This window comes from Centroberyx affinis, unplaced genomic scaffold (assembly GCF_046629955.1).
Source record: "Centroberyx affinis isolate AG114_WGS23_722 - 3 ecotype Tasmania unplaced genomic scaffold, CSIRO-AGI_Caff_v1 ptg000893l_1, whole genome shotgun sequence".
NCBI lineage: Eukaryota > Metazoa > Chordata > Actinopteri > Beryciformes > Berycidae > Centroberyx > Centroberyx affinis.
The window spans coordinates 409,915-430,166 of NW_027279481.1; the positions used below are offsets into that span (position 1 = coordinate 409,915).

The window sequence follows — 20,252 nt, forward strand, 5'->3', positions numbered from 1 at the left end:
CTTACATCTCTGTGATAACACTATTTTGATGTGTGTGATCGGTACTTGCTGTCCTCCAGAACTAAATATCCATCATGATGTTATGTCACTTCTAATGCTAAGCCAGACTCAACCTCGATGTTCTGGGGATTGAACAGGAAACTGAACCCAGGACTGAACTCCTCCTGTAGCCAGTCTCCTGGTCCGCTGGAAACAGCAGCAGGTCCTCAGAGAGAGCATTGATTAGGGTTCAACTGCAGTCCACACAATAGTTTCCTGTTTTCAAAGTCTTAGGTACAGAGGTTGGACACAATAATAAAAACGGCTAACAAAATACGAACATCAAGTACCTAATAAGAAGGGCCACACTTTGCTTTCAGAACTGCTTCAGTCCTCATTGGGAGGCTGTTGTACAAGTCCTGACCTGTGTGTAGAGAGATATTGGACCATTACTCAAGGAAAAAGCATCCAGTTCTCTGATGGATGAAGGAGGTGGAAAGCTATTTCACACTCCAGAATGTCCCATAAAGGTTCAGGGATGTTTAGATCTTGTGATTGGGGAGGCCATGGACGGCATTTTGTCATCCTGTGTTCATGAAACCACCCGTGAATTTGTTTAGCAGTGTGTTTGGAAGCATTATCATCTTGGAATATGGGAACATCATGAGCGAACAGTGTTTGCACCACATGGCCCTGTAAAATGCTTCATATTCCTTGGCTGTTATACGACACCTAATGACCATACCATTACAGATCCACCACATGTTCAACAGTGGGCAACAGACATTGTGGGTGTAAGGCATCCTTTGGCATTCTCCAAACCTAAATCTATCTGGACTCAGGAAAAAGGGTGAAAGACGACTTAGGAACTCTTGGTTGGCTCACGCTTCTTTGAAAAATGTGCCTTTAAAGCTGAGGGTTGACAGACCTCTTTTTAAAGCAGACACATGCTGCTAATTGGCAATCAGCTTAATATGACTCACCTGTGTCGTTGCCTTTGTAATTGTGAATTAGTTACTTCAAAGTTAAAGTCATTTTTCACGTGGAATTTTCTGTTATTTTTTCCACCGCCGTGTATCTCAAATAACAGCAAAGACTGGAAATTTGTGGATCGGCAATGAAGCAGAAGTGAAGAAAAAAAAAAGCTTGAAATGTTGAATAATGGCCTCATGTTTGCCTCTCTCCTTAGTCATGCTAGAGGACTGGGCTTTGTCAGTTCAATCATATTGGTGCAATTGATGGTGTTGAAAAGCAAGTGAGCGCACGCACTTCCTATCTCCTCTCTCTGTCCACATCTCCTCCATCTACCTACTCAACCTGTCAACACACTTCTCTCCGCAAAATCACACTGACATTCTAAATCTTCACTACCAGTGTAATTTCTCATATTAGTGGTGAAATGTGGAGATACAGTATGTTGTATTCCTGGACCTGTAACCTGACAGGATAAAATAATGCGATCTGAAGTGATGTTATACAGCATAATTGCCAAAGGCGTACTGCTAAGAAATAGAGTCTGACAAGAGCAGTAGGTATGAGAGATTGAGAGCCAGATTCAGACCCATTCTCCCAGAAGTGTATTACTCAAGCTGAAACATTAAAGTGCACCTGACTTGACCTGCATGCCTGCTGCATCCTAAAACATATCACACTCTTCTCTAACCACTCTGTAGAGGAAAGACATCATTTCATTGCACCTATGAGACAGAGAGGGCATGACGTCAAGCAACTGAGTCACTCTGCGTGAAGCCTGCTGTGATCTGTGTCCCCCTCTCCACCTTTACTGCGTGCAGGGTCTGCAGGAGAGATCAGACTATGCTACATTCCTGTCTTCATGTCTTCACTCCTCCTGATTGTATCCAGACACAATACGTCTTGTTCTCCAAGGTTCTGTGCGAGCCCAGCAGACGGACAGGGGAGGGGAAGTCGGGGCTGAGGATCGACGAGGCAGGAATTCACCATCTGAAAACGCAGACGAGGACGAGGAGCGGGTGGAGGGATGGAGGGGTTGTACTTCTGTGTCTCTGATGATGGTTTTACGGTGTGCCATATGGTTCATGTTGGGTCCTGTTGATATATTGTGGTGATTGGAGGAAAAATGATCAGGCATATACTGCTGATGATGCACTGTGTAGGTGTGTGATGAGGGGTTCTCAGGAAAAGTAATCTGTCGGCATAAGGCTAGACGGGCACTGTACACCAGTGCTACTTCATGATTATTAGTACACTATATAACCGTAACCTGCAAAGTATGTCAATGAAAAGTTATAGAGCCACTAAATGCATGTAGCGCTGACACACGCCATTTCATGGGCTTTATAATGGGCTCCAAATCACATGGTGCTCATGGAACGTCAACGTTCTCGTCTAAGCAACATTTGGCGGGCATGCGTGAAATTATTTCTTCCTGCGCCTCCTTAATTCATAAAACATGAAACTTGTCACTTTCCCCTGCTTAATGTCACTTTTCCTTGAGGAGCTTAAGGTTTCTGTGAAGTTCATTAAATGAAAGAGAGGGAGAAAGATAGAGAGAGTGAGAGAGAGGGATAGGGAGACAGGGAGAGAGGCCTTCAAGAGAGACAGGGAGGAAGAGAGAGCTGGTCTCTTGGCAGCAAGGCGCCTGTTGTTGGAAGGTTGCATTTGAAAGTGGCCCATGGAGAGGTGTTAAGCCTGTTCCAGTCTGTTGTGACCAGCGAGTCTGACTGCTGCTGTGCAGATTCCATCCCAAACCAGTTCCTTGTCTTCCTCACAGGGCGACTTCACACATCTCTCAGGCTTGCTGCACCGTGTCAGGAGCTCCACAAATCAACAGCCCTCCATGCTTCAATAACCTGCATGTGTCCCATAACAGCACTCTTCAAGGGACATTAATACCTCCTGGCCCTTGAAGAAGAAGAGAGAGGATATATTATAAAGGAATATTGCAGTCTGGAGCTAGATAGATGAGAGTCTGGATAAATGGAGGCCTATGGCTCTCTCACAAAGTAAACAAAAATTAACAATGAGCTCTGTGTGAATGTGTGTGTGTGTGTGTGTGTGTGTCTACCCTTGTTTGACACAGATTATAAAACAAGTATGTCCTCAGTACATTTGGTTGGCTATTTTGCTCAAGGGACCAACAGAAGCAAAGAACAATGCACTTGGGCTGAATTACATTACAGTATCAATAGATCTCACATGTTCTCCAGTTTCCAGACGGCATAACGAAGCACACATAGCAGCCGGACCTCCATTAATATGGCCAGGAGAGAGGCGAGAGATGGGTAAAATCACTCCAGCATGGAGATGTCAGATCAATCTTGTATTTTAGCGGGTGACACTGAGAGTAAGGCTTCGAGGAGAGTAAGCTGAGCTGTACCAAGGGCCACTTGAGAGACCATGCAGGGGAGGATGAAATCTGCATTGGCCCACAGAGTCAAACCACATCACAGCACAGTGTCAAACAGCCTCTCCAGCCAGGCAGACTCAATGGGGATGAGAGCATGTCGGAGTCACGGGGGAGGGATAGGGGTTTGAGGGGGACCCCTCCATCTGGGAAAGTGAACATTCAGAAACAAAGGTCTCACAGAGTGAAACCCAGCATGTGGGCTGTTTTTGTACCAACCTCAGGCAGAGTGAGTAGCAAAGAAGCAATTTATTTTCTGCCCTAATATTAGCACTCAGCATAAGAGAGTTATGTGCTTCAGCAAAAAGAGACCAAGTGCTACCTTGAATGTAAAAATGCATGCTAGGATAGGAAGGCACAAATCTCTCTCAAAATCCAGAAATACTATCTCTATCTCTATTTCAAGGACCACAATGGAAATAAGTCTGTGACTTTATTGTGTTACCCTTGACAAACAAGCTGTAAGGTTCCGCTGCTTCTTGTCTTTGTTGAATAAACTAAACTAAATTATTTATTAGTAAAGATGTATTAGAGATGTATTTCTGGATATTGAGAGAGTGTTGTACCTTCCTATCCTAATACTAACACTCTATAGCACCAGCAGCACGATCTTTTACCAGCTCTAAACACTAATTGTGTCACACCATGTTTTCCCATCACAAAATATAACAACTGTTCAAATCTGTGGTACCGGGCTTCTGAGGTCTTGCTGCAATGCATGTCTTCATTGCAAAATGCACCAATCAGTAAGCAACTTGCATATCAGCCACATCTTGGTGTGATCGAGAAGTGGTTGTGAGATAGCAGAGCGTAACTGCCGGAGAATTTCACAGAAGACAAGTCACACAAGCAGCCAAGATGTCTGATTGAGAAAGCTCGACTAAATGAAACACTGATGCTGTCAACAAATGATTCATCCTCATCAACAGCAGTTCAGGAGTTCTTTTCACCCAATGACAAAAATACCACATGGATATTTTTAAGGGTTGTTGAATGGTAAATCTGGCACATGCGTACACATATCACTTCAGATCTGCATGCTATAACAAGTTGTACTTGCTGAAACTAGGTCAGGGCCGGAGCTAGCTGGTTGGAAATAGCCAGCATATTGCCCGGAGAATCCTCCATGTCTACCTGACATTCCTCTGAAAGACCTTGGAGCAGCAGAGTCACATTGGCGCACTTAATGAGGTGCTGAGTGTCTTTCCAGGCTCAGATTTGGAGGGCCCAGGGTCCAGGCAGGGCCCAGTTCATTACCTCCATAGGAAACTGCGGGGAATCGGATCCAATAATTCAGTCCCCCCATTGCCAGTGTTCAGAGCATCCCAATTTCTATCACTGTGTTAATGAGCCCTCAAAGAACAAGAGACGATCAAGGAGAGATATCCAGGCTGTTCATATCTCAGGAAGAGGTAGTGGTTTATGATATGGATCTACGTTTCCTGTACTTCCTCCCCTACAAAGAAGATGAACCACGCAAGTGCAGCTACAGGCAAGGGACACCTTCTCAGGTCTAGGGCCTGGGTTGGACCACAGATAATTGCTGCAGCTGCTCTGACACTTAACATGGCCTCGTACTTTTTGCCTACACTTCTTTTTTTTTCTCACATTTTTTTTGGGGGGGGGGGGTTGGGGGGGGGGGGGGTTGGTAGGTTCTGGAAGAATGGAAAAGAAGAGCGAATGTGCAAAACACTGAAATGACTTAAACAAATGTGGATAATATGAAATTTCCACTTCCTCCAAGTTATAAATGAATTCCTATATGGATTTGCTGAATCTGTACTTCTTACACACAGTTGTTTGAAATTACAACTGTGCATATTTTTTTTTAAAGAGATGCATTCAATAATATTCCTGGTATATACTTAACTGGTGTATAGACAGCTGACCTAAGTTGTAACTGCATGGAGAGGACAAAGATCACAGATGCTTTCTCCTATCCTCCTTTGTGAAAACAAATATGAATCTGGAATTGGTTGCATAACTTTCAAACTGAAGACAGCAGTGAGCAAACATAAACAGCCTGATGGTCTGAACACAGTGGCTGAAACCAAGCCCTTAATCTTATCCCTGAAATGCGCTTAATTTCTCATTACATAAACATTAATTATCCATTAAAAATAACATATAAAAAGTATGGTTAGTATCATGGGTTCATAAGGGATTTATTCATCGGTTGGTCCGTGGAGAAACTACAAATTAAGGGATTTTTCATGCCATTTGTGCCTGGTGATTTATTAATGGAAAGCCCCAGTCTCCCTGAATTTTGTAAGCAGTCAAACATTAAGGGGTGTTTAAGGGGGTTTTGATGGGGTCTCCTTCATTAATAACTCCCTTCACTCATTTTAAGAGGAGTAAATGTAAGGTTATTTTAAGGTATTACTGGTTCGTAGTGAGGCAAGAGTGCTTGTTACTAGCTAATCGCTTACTCATCAACTCCTGAGATGCTTAACTGATCATTGGTGATGCTGTAATGACTAAATAATTAGTATGACTCATTTGGGTGTAACTGAAACTCACACCCTTAAAAGGCCTTTTCAAAGAAGTTCCTATCTGTCTGTCTATATCTGTCTACTGGAGGCAGCTGTTGTTCTCAGTGCCTCCCCTCATATCACAGGTCTGACCACCTTGAAGGCCGCCCAGTTGATCATGATGGCGTTCCATCATCCTGGCAAGGAGTTAAAATCATCAGTGTCTGCAGTGTGAGATTACCGAACACAAGCTCTTTCTTCCCAAATACCATCCCTCAATCCTGACTGCTTTCTTATCTTCTCCACAGTTTGTCTCGTATGTGTGCAGCTACACTGCTCCTGCAGTAGCAATGAAAAATTGGGTTCTTCTTTAGGAATCAGTCCTTTCAAACTACTTATTTTTGTTTGTTTTTGTAATGTGCAAGAGCCGAACAGCGGTATTTGCGAGTCACAAACTCCTTAAAGAGATCTTTTGTAGTGAGGTACAGCTGTGTGTTTGCCTTGTGTGAGCTGGTAGAAAAACCATGAGTGACCTGTAAAACCATGACCATGAAAACCCCCTGTCCTGGATAGGCATATGCTACTGGGGCTGCTGCTGAAGGCCAGAAGTTTGAGACATGAATCATTGTGGCAAAACAGGTGGTTGTTCACCCCTTAACCTCTTAAGCATACGGAAATAAAACAATAAACAGGCTAAACAATGGTCTTTCTTTCCAAAGGTCATAGGTTTCGTTCTGAGCATGAGGCTTTTCTGTTTTAAAACAACATCAAATATGAATAGCTACCACTCAGAGAACATGTATTATTTGGTTACAGCTTTGGGCGTTAAATGGAAGAGAGGTCATGAACAAGAGGGATCAAAATTGAAATTGAAATTGAATCCCGGGTCATTTAAGTAAGACGCCAGTAGTGACTAGCCAAAATGACTCGCAACAATATGACTTTGAGTTGATCCCCACTTCCACAAACAGCACTTGACGCGCAAGTCCATTTCCTCTCTGTCATAAAACTGCATTTACATTTTCAATTTGCTGACAGCACTATGGGTCTAGCCAATTATTTCAAGGAAATACTTCCACTGTGGCGGTTATTCTGGAACCAAATGAATATAGAACACCCTCAATTTCGCTGAAATATTTCCATGAAAAAATGTAAATGCTTTTTATACCATGTTACCTTGCCATTTCCATTTCACTTTGCCTAACCTTGTCACTGAGAATAAAATCAAATGATGTTGCATAGTTTCTCTGGAGTGGAAACTGATGAACATCTGTTTGGGTCGGTCTTAGTCAAAGAATGCACTGTCCTCAAGTTAAATTATAAGAGATGTCTATGTCGTAGTGGGAGAAGGTGAACAGATAGCAGACCAGGGTACAGAAACCGCTGTTTCTTTTCAAAGAGAATGAACAAAGTGAAATGCAATTGTGCAATATGTTCTTCAATCAGAAATCAGGAACACATCAGAAACAGCTACCTGTGTGTTTGAAATAATGGGAATGAGATACCTATTATAAAGTAATCTCCAGCACCTCAGGTATCCCATCCCCTTACACTTCCGTCTGCCATCCCATCATCCTTCTTTCCATCAACCGAAAGCCTCTATCCCACCATCTCCTCATACCCCCACCCATTCGTTTGCGGCTCCTTCTCCAATTCCTCTTCTCTATTTGTCCATTTCTTTTTTCAACAATCATTCTAAATGGCTCTGATTTACCCAGCCGGGTCAGAGCCGGGTCAGTAAACAGCATGTGTGGCAGAGAAAAATAGCAGTCATTATGAAAGCTACTGAACTGTTGATGTCACGCCATTCAATCTCCAAATCACAAGGAGGAAGGGTGGGCTACAACAAAAAACAAAACAAAATAAATAAGAACAATTGGCAGGCAAGTAGCCAGAAAACCTATTGGCTACTCCTCAGCAAATAAACAACTGTGACTAATGAGTGTAGTAAATTTCACTGGATTATTATGGTGCAGGGTCAGCTGTACAGAGTTTATTATAGTGTTATGGTAGTAACTGCTACCTTCAATCAAAAACTAGCAGGAAGCTTAGAGCACATTTGCAGTAGTGAGGGAGGTCTTGTGTTCTCACTATCAAAACAATACATAGACACAGACGCATAAGCATGTGCCCATGTGTGCCTACATGCATACATGCACAAAGAGCACACGCGCGCACACACACACACACACACACACACACACACACACACACACACACACACACACACACACACACACACACACACATTGATCCACGTCCTCCCCTATCACAGCTGTTCGCTGAGGGAGTCTTCAGATAAAAACTGTTCATCTGTTTTCTCCATTCAAAAAGCTCCTATAATGACAAACACAGACTGTCTGACTCGTCGTCCACCCCAAGCAAGCGGTTTTAAAGATATACTGTCTATTGTTCTCTCTCTCATCCTCTCTATCCGCCTCCTGTCTGTCCACTCTGTATCCAAATACCTCCAAATACCCACCTTTCATCTCTCAGTGGCTGCCAAATACCCAGAATACCAGTGTCTGCTTACTGAGTCCCTGGGACTCAAGGATTCATGTGTAAAGGTGAACCCAGGAGAATCGGCTGCTGAGAAGCTGAGCCTCAGTAAAAGACATCCACATTGCATTGCAGGCATTTTGATTTGCACATAGAGATAATAGATATTTCTATGTGGTATATATTTCTGTAAAAATCCCACATTGCACAATGCAGTGAGGAAACCTTGAGAGCAAAGTGGAGGAGGGGAACTCATAAATGTGACACAATTCATATCTCCTCTTAGGAAATGAAAATAGATAAACTAATATTGAGGGGAACTTTTACATTCACACACATGCACACACACACGCACACACACACCTACACACACACACACACACACACACACACACACACACACACACACACACGCACACACACAGTCTTACTTATGTTACTTTTGGGGTATTTACATAGACTTACATTAATTTCCTTAGACTTACCCTAACCCTAACCATAACCACTACTTGCCTAAACCTAACCCTTACCCTAACCTTAACCTAACCTTAACCACTGACCCAAAAATCAACTGATCTTAAGTCTGGTGTGTGCCCCTGAGAGTGACTTAAGTCATACCCACACACACACACACACACACACATACACACACACACACACACACACACACACACACTTCACTCACACTTCACTTACTTCTCAAATGAATAACGCATAGTGAACATAGAAGGACATATTTTGATTAGATTTATCTGGAGGTAACGTTGGCAAAGCAACCAGAAGCAGAAATGAAAAATGTTGCAAAATGGTGGCAGTTGTCATCTTGTGAAATTCAATTTAGACCCTCAGAGCCTTGCAGGCAGAAAGGGTGTAACATGTCATGGCTCAGTGGATCAAACTAAGGCTACCTGTCTGCCTGCATGGCACCGGGGATCCTGTCTGTGTTAATGATGACTTTGCCAATCCTGCCCTTCTCACTGCAAAGCTAGGTACCAAAGAAAAAAAAAAGATTTCTACTCACTAAGCCCGCCACAGAAATGAATCCTACACTGAACAAGCTCATGGTGGATTCCATGACCCAATATGACATTGTCCAAACTGGGACTAACTACCACATCTGGATCTTCCATCATCCCCACTCAGCTCTACCGGGGATAACGGAAATGTCTAAATATAGGTATCAGCTTACAATACCTATTAATTACATCTGACCTTTATTTTGCCCTCCATGAAAAGGGCTGATGTATTAGAGTCTTATGTTGCCTACTTACAGACCTCCTTAGCACCACAGTGAAAACCTATACAATACCCCTTCAAAGGTCTGTTTTCGTTTCCACTCTGCTTTTTCTTTCAAAGCCCTTCGCTGTGGTCAGAACACTGGATCAGACGGACTGACGAGGAGACACTGCACTCTGCAAAGGTATTCTGTGTGTGTGTGAGTGTGGTGAGTGTGGTGTGTGTGTGTGTGTATGTGTGTGTGTGTGTGGGTGTGAAGGAGTTTTCACCCTGGGTCTATGTCCCATGATTCCCTGAGGGTTTGTATCCTTCAGTCAGACCTGACATGAAAGAAGATTCTATTTCTGACCCATTTATGTGGTATGTGTGTGTGTGTGTGTGTGTGTGTGTGTTTGGTGATGAGGAATAAGAGCGAAGGCAGCTGTCCAGCCATAGTCATTATCTTTGTGGGTGAACATGATGTTTAATTTAGCTTTTTTGCTTTATATCACGTCAAAGTGAAATCAAATCTTCACTGTTCGAATTTTTCTACATTCTCACTCAACAGGCTGTGAGTCTGCTAGAACAGTTCAGCACATAATTCCTGTGAGAACATGCTGTTTACATGGCTAATGAGAGGTGGTTGAATGCCATTTCCTGATTTGAAAGAGGTCATCTTCAGAAACCTGATAAATTGCAAGCGTTAAGACACACAAAGCCTTTAGCTACTGGTATCACTTTTCTCACAAAAAATGAGGTCTAACTAGCTTGTTGGAAAAGTTTCATTCTTTAAAAAAAAATGAAAAAAGAAGAGAGAGAAGAAAATTCCCATCCTCTTATTATATTGGTGTAAACCTGATACATCTAAATATGAATTCCATGTCTAAAGCGGATAGACACCATATGTTTTTTGGATTGAAATGATTCAGGCAGAACAGAAAAACATCCATAGGGCTGACATAATTTATGTCCTTCAAGGCTCAGACGAATCATTTGTCCCTCTTTTCTCTCTGCTTTTAGCCTGGCATGTTACTTCAGTACAGACTCGATTTTGGCAGGAAGATTGCGGCTGTGGTTTTCTTTGTTAATTTTCTGTGATCGTTCATCCTCCGACTATTAATATTTTCATTGTTTAGGTCAATATTGTCATTGGGAATGATGCCACTGGTTGCACAACCGCTCTGACCAGCTGTGATGTATGTAAGAACGGAGGCAGGAAATTGAAGATGTGCCCCTGATGTAGTTAGCTTGTGGTTCAGCTCTGCAGGAAGCCTGATTTTATGAAATGGAAACAAACAGAGCTCATAGTGATGGAGAGGAAGAGCCAGCTCGTGTGTTTTGCTTGAGTTCAGCTGCTTGAGAATGACAGAAAGCAGTCAAACAAGCAGAGGGAAGAGAGTTCAAAAAATGACTTAAGGCCCCATATCTTCTATCCATCTCAATACAGCCTCCCAGTGCCAAAGGGTTGAATCATTTGGTGGAAGATCTGATTTTAATCCAATTGAAAACTCTCTCCATTAAGTTTGGTTAGTGTGGCAGGGCTGACAGATGAGACGCCAAGATCTGCAATCAGAAGTCTTTTCAGAAATCAGAGTCCATCAGGAGAGAGCGAACTGTCTCAGATGCTGTTTCACCATCCAGTATCAATGATATGTGAATTATAAGCCGACACTCTTTTACACGCGCGCGCACACACACACACACACACACACGCACACACACACACACACACACACACAAACCCTATTTTCTCAGAAGGGTTTTTTGCAAACAGATGTTTTCTTCATACAGCTACATTTTCTTTGCCATGGAGATAAGTCTTTGGAAGTATGAAAACTTTCTCATAGAAAAGTTCACCTTTTTCCTGTGTTTCACAACATTACTGTTGCACATACACATAGTATCATATGAATTTCATTCCCAAAATGAGATATCCACCACTGAAAGTGTTGATGCCTACTCTTATAAAATTATTGCTGTCATTAAATTAAAGCACATGACAGGGTGCTATTGAAGTTATGAGCCATCCTAAGAGCTTTGCTTACCAGATACTTACATTCATAAGGATAGAATAATCTGTTTTTAAAATATTGACTGAATGACTACTGAATTGTTGCATTTTTTCCAAAATGGATGCCTAGCATTTTTGAATGAAACCCCTCATACTTAACAACTCACAGCAGTCTACAGATATATGAACAGAAACAATGAGGTGCTAAAATTAAAATCTGCCAGTCATTACTTAAACTGAAAGCTGCACTGTGGAGACACACAAAAAAAACACACTGACTGACAGGAGGCCTACTCACTTAAGCTACTGTCCAAAAAAATAAAATTACTCTTCATTTCTATATCCTTTTCCAATTTATTTGATGTTTTCATTATGCACTGTCTGTCAGATCTCATTTGAACGGCACGTACCTGAATTTAATTCAGTATAAACATTCAAAGGCCTGACTTGGAAGGGATCATTTTATTGAAATCACAGGTGCACCTGAGTCTGCTCTCCCCCTCCCTGTCTTCTTGTGGTATCTCTCAGTACATCAAGAGCCAGTCGCAGCTATCTGGGTAGCTCCACATTTCCAGCTGTGAAAATATCGCCCAGAGAACTTTAGCATGAATTGTTATTCATTCAGACTTAAAATAAGTAGCTGAAGCTGGAAGGCGTCATTTGATACGCTCTCAGCACCTTGGTAACCTCTGGCTGTTGTCTTGATGGCAGGCAGACATCTTGTGGACTCTGCTGGCAGGTGGATAAGGCTGATCACACACCTTTAGGAGATGTTGTTTTCCAGCCACTGTGTTAATACTATGAAAGGTAGGCCACAAAGTCATAAAGTCATCATGATGAACACTACAATGAGCTTGAGGTTAGATCTGTTGAGTTTTTTTGCATCTATTTAAGCACAAGATCTGATGGAGGGAAGAGCGTTTGATTTTTTCTGTCTGTCAGCAAAAAAAGCATAGTAGCAGTGCATCACCTCTTGATCTTGAGGAAGGAAATGTGCAAGTTATGATCAGATTAGGCCCTGAGTAACCACAAGCCTTAAAGCAAACATGATAAACATTGTAATAAGCCTTACCTCCTTAACAAGGCTGAGATATGAGGCCATAATAACGTGGTTCTGTAACCATCCGCAAACAAATTCTGAAAGGAACAACAAACTTCTGTATCTGTCTCCTTCATCAGTGTTATGCACATATTCTATGTTCACTGATCCATTGCTTCTAACCTCTGTTTTTCCAGTAAAGGTTTTTTGGGCAACAGTCTGCTTTGCATTCAGACTGGTGAGCTGCCTAGTCTTCTGCTGTTGGCCACTGAGCTGCAGCAGGTGGGGATTAAGTGCCTTGCTTAAGGGCTCCTTGATAGTAGAAGCTGAGGAGGGAGAGAGCATTATTCTTTCACTTTCCCTGACAACCTTCCAGTCACAGGCTTGCTTCTCTAATGGCGCATATCTGAACTAAAGCACGTCCACCTTGAGTTCTTCATTCAGAGCTGAAATACCAATTTATGAGGTTCAATGCTAAATATTCACTGTGGAAATATGAAATTCACATCATTTTTTCCTAAATGTAGATGATTCGCTCCACAAAAATATTACTATTTTCTAAGTACAAGTCTTAAGATGCCTCATAACTTCAGAAACTAACCAATAACAGGCTTCACTGTTATATCATCAATCATTTTGTGAGAGTATGTGTTTTTTCAAATGGTGGATATCTCATTTTGGAATTAAACTCTTCATTCACTGAGGGAGTCCCAACACATCCAGTAGATATGTCTTTGTAGACCTATTCTGGCTGTAAATGATCTTAAATAATGACTGAGTATATTTGAAAATAAACCGCGTTATCTCAGTGTGAGGCAGAGTTGTGAATGCGTAAATGTGAAACAGAGTTCAAATTTGCTTTGCCATATCTCTTTTCAAGAAAAAGACAAAACTCTTGTACCAGGGAGGATAGAAGAACTTTCTGTTCCCGTGTCAGAAAGATAGTGAAGTAGTGTGACAACTCTCTTTATCCTGAGAAAGGAAATGTTCAAGTTGTGATCAGATACCTGTCTTGTGTTCTGCAGTTTTCATGTGAACAGGAGGCAAAAAATCCCTGTCAACATCAACATCATGATAGAGGTGAGGACAGGGGTTTTACCCAGTTTATATCATAGCCTTGATGGGATACTGGGAACAGATAATCTACCAATGTTGCACAAGCATCCTCTTGGCAAATTTTTGTTTTGGTCTCTTGGGTCACAACGAAACTACTGATAAAAGTATCAGATGAGGTCATACATAAACAGAGGTTTGCCAAGCAGGTTTACAGCGTTTCTTTGGCATCATATTAAGCATTTGAAGAGTAATGATGCTGTCAATAAATAGAGATTACATATGAGTTCATGGAAGTGGATCATATCCATCTTGTGAGGCCAGCGATACTTCAGCCCTACTGTCTGAATGGTTTTGCAATAGCTAAGGTGTGTGTGTATGAGAAAGAGAGAGAGTGTGTGTGTATGGAGACCATTGGGGAACACTGTCCTACTTTTTGTCTGAGCACAGTCTTTTTCCTCCTGACAGTGGTCACGTCTTCCCATGGCGGAGGCTGAGCCACAGTCTTGGAATCCAGACTTGTCCTCTCCTTTCCTGTGGACAGGAGCTTCTGTTTGGCAGAGTCCATCTCCAGACCGTTGGGCCACACCAGCCTTAGTGAGCTTTAATTCTGCAGAGCTCAGAGAGAAAAGGAACGGCAATGCATGGTTCTTGGACAAACACACACACACATTCGTACCTGCATGTACACCACACACACACACACACACACACACACACACACACACACACATTCGTACCTGCATGTACACCACACACACACACACACACACACACACACACACACAAGCACACTGTACATATAGGTTCCTATCAAGTTCTCACAGTTGCAGCTATTTGAATTGGAATTCGTATGTGCGTCTTGCTTACAGATATGACACTGCAGCGTGCTAAACTGTGGTTTACTTTGCTGTGTTATGTATATACTGTATGCATGTATAATATGTTCTCTATATACTGAAATATTACAGCCATAATTGTATTGTATGTAGTTGTAGTAATAGTGACCTGCCAATAAAGCCAAGTTCAATTGAATTGAAATTTAATGCCATATCGCTTTATTTTGGAAAAAAACAAACCAATATTTACTCTTTTATACATTTCAGTCAGGCTGTGTTAAGGTCAGTGGAAGCAACCGACTGGACCACTGACTTGATGGAACCACCTGAAAGAAAACCAGTTATGAGGGAACAACTTTTATACTAAAGGGTAATGTGAGCATAAAGTTGAACGTGTACAATTATTTCCAACCATATTTGTGCAAAATATATAGTTTGTGAGAAGATCACAGACATGAGTCACCTAATATGATGATAATTGTTGAACACAGACACTGACACATCAGTGTGGCTTAGGGACCATGAGCCTCTGTTCCCATATGTGATTTCAGTTAAGGCCCATGGTCCGATCTATCGTGACTGCTCCAGGAATGTCCGTTTGCCTGTCCATTGGCTTTTATTGTTGTCATTTTCCTTTCTTCTTAATAAACATGTAATTTGGGCTGAGATTGATGGTCTTTTTATGACTGTTATTACTTTCCCTCTTTCCTTGTTGCCGTGTCCAATGGCTAAACCAGCCTGCGCTCTCAGCCCCCGAGGTCCCCATAAAAGTGATGGGCTAACGGTAAAGGCCCTCTTCCACCAGGCCAGCTCCTCTCTGCCTCTCCTCCTGTAATTCCCATTACAGCCTTGGGCTCCAGGAGCTCACATCCCAAAACCTGTTCTCTCTTTTCCTTCTCCTGCTCCCCCAGCACCTCTTTTTCCTTCTTCAGTGACACATGAAAAACCCTGTTGTCCGCCATTCAAAACAATTACAATAAAGTTTGTGGCTCAGGTATGAGAGGAGCATACTTGAGTCCAGACTCAGGAAGTTATGTAATAGACATACCTGTGCTGTGTGGTCAGTTTATTTGCATACCGTTAGGGTAGGCTATGAAGGGAAATGACCACCATTATTTTTAACGGTGTATGAGATGGAGAGTTTACATACTTTGCATAAAAAAGTTCTGTAATAGAGGTTTCAGTTTATCTTGCATTGATTTGTACCAGATGTTATTGATTTGCACTTTTCTTAAAAATTGGGTGAAATATCAATTTAAATCTTTTCAGGATGTAGCTACATTAAAGTGAGAACAATTTTGAGTATCTGATCCAGTCACTGGTCAGTGGGATACATTTAAACACAAATTTACTTTTCATCATCATCATTGCTAAAAAGCAATATACATATAATACATTACAGTAGCAAGGACCTCTTAAGTGAATTTTCCTTTATTTTTGCCAAACTAAAACAAATAGGCCTACAGAGCCTACAAGCTATGAACAGACCTTATGAACTGTGTTTGATTTATGCAATACATAAATATTTCTAATAGTGAAATAATTTTATTTTGGCTCCATACCTGAAGGAAAAAGAGTGACCAAACTATTCTTGAACCTCTGTAATGCAGGTTTATAAAGAAGAAGTCTGCCGATTGATCTCCTTTCCCTTCCAAGGGAATCTAATGACTTCTTTATACCTTTGGAAGCCCACTGGTCACATTTCACTTCAAGTTCGATGAGCCACGCTTTCAAACAAATCCTATTTTTATTCACTGTCTTATGACGTGATAACATCAGAATAATGTTACCTCGGGGGCCAAGCGACAGACATAGAGGCTCCTCAGAGAAAGCCATGGCTTTGAACAAGGAATGCCAATAGAGATCTTCAAGGCTCTGCGCCGTTACCACAGAGGCATCAGTGGGAAAAATTATTACCAATTTATGTGTATCACAGGCCACTAACCAAGTCTGATTTATGCTGAAGGGTGCACCAGTTGACTCAATTAGAAGTCAACCTGCGGTCACAGATCTTCTTCAGAAGTGGCTTCTCACATGATGTAAATTCATGGGAATATAAATCCAGAAAAGATATGTAAAGAGTGTCCACAGTTAAGTACAGTCTAGACTTGCTCCTGATTGACGTCTCAGCAGAATTGCAAATGCACTTTATCAGTGTTTGCATCATGGTTGCACACGGTCCCTCCATACATATGTTCATTCCAGCTGAAATTAAGAATGTAGTATAATGAAAAACTGGAATGTAAATACTCTATGAAGGAGGCATTAAGACACTAAGTAAACACGATCTAAAATAGTCAGAAAAGTCAGTTGCATCGTGTAACAAACAAGTTTTTTTTCATGCTCTGAGGGTGATGTTATCAGTGATGTTACTAGATCTTCCTCTTCACACGATTGTGGTTCCGAAGCCACATCTTATACATCAGCATATTTGATGAGTGCTTCCTTGTCTTGCTCTTTATAAGACTGAAAAGGTGAGTGGTGTGTGCCACTGATCTTCAGTAGCTCAACTGGACTCAGATCTCACCATGCACCTCCAACATACACTGGTAATGCTGGTACTTGTGCTGTCTCTTGATGGTCAAGGTAAGCTACAGCAGAACATTACAGCTGTATCTATGTTTTTTTTTTCACAGCAAACATGATTGCATGCAGTCTCAGTACACGAGGAACTGCAGTCTATTCTCTGCTTTTTGTGATACCCCACTGAGCAATTTTACGTTGATTAGATGTTTAAAACACGTCTAAATGGCCATAGCCGTCTAGGCCAAATTAAGTTTAAATGGGGTTGAAAAGTGAAAGTTTATTAGATGTCTATACATAGACAATATTATCCTGGACTATATGAGAGCTACGCATAGACGCAATGTTGAAATTACTTCTTGTGCTCAGATAATTATCTTGTAGGCTAGTCTACGGGACTTCTCTGGTGCATATTTTTGGTATTTACAGATGTTTATTCATTGTCATAATGTATTTACTGCTTGGTCTAAAATAGGCCTATACATAGCCGTAATGATCCTGGGCTATATGAGAGCTAAAGCATAGACGCGACATTGAAATCACGTCTTTTGCTCAGTGGGACAGTACAAGAGGATATAATGTCTGATCTTAGTCTTGTAGGTTGAAAGTATGACATGTTATTATTATGTTTCTTTCTAATATTTTATCACTAGTTCACACAGTGGAAATCATTGGAGGCCACGAGGCTGTCCCACATAGCAGACCATACATGGTGCTTTTGGAGCGGCGGGTTCATTCCACCACAAAATATTGTGATGGCTTTCTCCTGAATGAGGACTTTGTGATTACTGCCGCCCACTGCCAAGCCAAGTAAGTTCAGTTCAGTTTATGTTTACCTGCTGACAGGGGTGCTGCTAGGAATTCTGGGTCCCCTGATAAGATTTGACACTGGGCCTCCCCCCACCCAGATGGTCTAACTTAGTACAATATCACCTCAACTCTCTGAGGGAGCACCTCCAGGTTGGGGCCCCCTGAAAGTTAGCTACATTTTCCTTCTACTACTGCCTCCCTGCCTGCTGATGTAGCAGCAGTATAAAAATACACAGCAAAAATAATCTGCTGATTGTAAATTCCATGTGTATCTTTGAGGTGCAACTGGTCCAAACAACTGTCTGTGCTATAAAATCATTATTTCCTTAAGATATACTGCATCATGGCTTTTAGTTTCAGATAGAAAAATGGCTTCATATAGTGTAACATCCATTTTACAATAAAATATTTCATTCAACATCATTTTGCGGATAGAATGCTCTAATATACAAACCAATCAGTTCAATACAATTACTGCACCCATTTAATTTTGCCGTTTCAGCTCCTATGACGCCTTACTAGGAGTTCACAATTATCACAAGCATGGACAGCAGAAGATATCCGTTGAACAAGAATTTCCACATAAAGACTACAACAAGACTGGAAGAATGACAAATGATATAATGCTACTTAAGGTAAAGGGAAAAAAGATGATTCACTTTAAAGTCCTTGTAGTTAGTAATGGAACATTCTATATAGTCTTTGCGAGTGCTCTATATGAATACATTCATAAAAAATAAGCCTAATATATAATAAACATCGCTGAACAATAATCAGGGAATATCTTAGGCATCTGAGCATTGGAGGAATCTGAATTGATATTTTGGCTTGATGTTTGTATTTTCTATCTCTCCCTCTTCCTCAAGTTGAGCACAAAAGCAAATGTCACCGACTTTGTGAAACCCATCGGCCTTGCAGGCGCCGGCGATCGCAGTCTACCACAACACTGTCTGGTCTCCGGCTGGGGCACTAAAAGCAACACAACAAACAGAATGACTAGCAACCTCATGGAAGTGAATGTAACACTGGTTGAAGAAGCTATTTGCAATCAGGACCACTTGTACTGCTCTGAGGGAGACACTGGACCTGCCCCTGTAAGTATATTTGTCAGTTAACATGGACAGCTAAACTAGGCTCAAGTCATGATACTAGACTGTTGTTGAAGCAATGTGTATATGTGCTTCCAGGGAGACTCTGGCGGTCCACTGGTCTGTGAAGATAGCAGGGCGTACGGTGTGGTGTCCTTCACCTATAAACCACATCCACCCGCAAATCTCAAACCAATCCATGGTTTCACTAGGATTGCTGACTACAAAGCCTGGATTGATTGGACCGTCGCCTTTAAAGGAAAAATCAGCCACAAATGAAATTAAGATTGACACCTCCAGTAGCTTGACCAACTCAAAACACCTATCACTATTGGGAATTTGAATTAATTGTAGCCACATCCAAATCCCCTCTACTGGTTCTGCTTCAAAGGCAAAATCCAACTTGAGAATTGAAATGTCAATTAGATGACTGATGCCTTATTTGATTAAATACAAATAAAAACCATTACTTAGAAGTGGGACTATCAAAAAAAAAAAAAAAAAAAAGTAGACTTTTTGGCTTGCTGATGATCAATACGCTTTTCAACATATTTAGGCTAATTAATAATCCAATGTTTACTTCATTGTTTACAAATGATACAAATGTAAATCACCCATTCACATTTGTATCATTCGAACTTCACAGTTAAACCTCGTATTTAGCAACTTGGGTCAAAAACGTATGTCGATGAGTTGGTAATTTTGAGAAAAAATAAATAAATAACAGCGCTATGTCTTGGCTTTTCTGTGCTATAGGGCTGCTGTTTTATAGCTCTGTTAAATTGGAATTAAGTGTGCTATTAACTCTTTAAGTAGGCTTTCAATCTTAAACTTTCAGTCAATGTAATGATAGGCAAATTTAAAATATAGACCAAGAGTAAACAGTTTTTTCAAGGCTAGACCTACATAAACTCTGTTGCCAGCCAGGACACACGTTTCAAATCAGGCCCATTGGTCAGAAACATAAGTGTACACACTCTTAGAAATAATATCTTTTCTGGATTTATATTCCCATGATGACATGTCTTGTTATGTACTTATGAATTATAGTCGAATATACTGAATGGATGAATTACTTATGAATTATAGTCGAATATACTGAATGAATGAATTACTTATGAATTATACTGAATTTCTATTTGTCTTTAAAGTAAGGCTTTCCTGCTCTGTATACCCACTTTTAGATCTCATCATAACACAGGATCCTTTAAGTTTTCTTTATACCATCTCTTGACTGTATAACAAACTGTTGTGTGATCAGTGCTCATGTACATTTTTCCTTTTACATGTTTCCTTTTCCAATGTGGATTAAAGCAACAATTAAGGCAACACTGCCCCCT

General features: G+C 41.2%; 1 protein-coding gene across 1 annotated transcript; it reads left to right on the top strand.

The window, feature by feature from the left end:
* The first annotated feature begins 16,961 nt into the window (after positions 1-16,961).
* On the top strand, positions 16,962-20,235 carry LOC139645727 (granzyme B(G,H)). The gene is made up of 5 exons (XM_071521531.1): positions 16,962-17,077; positions 17,668-17,824; positions 18,327-18,459; positions 18,691-18,918; positions 19,012-20,235. Exons 1-5 carry the CDS (start codon positions 17,020-17,022, stop codon positions 19,189-19,191), a joined length of 756 nt encoding a protein of 251 aa, XP_071377632.1. The 5' UTR covers positions 16,962-17,019; the 3' UTR covers positions 19,192-20,235.
* The last annotated feature ends 17 nt before the right edge of the window (positions 20,236-20,252 follow it).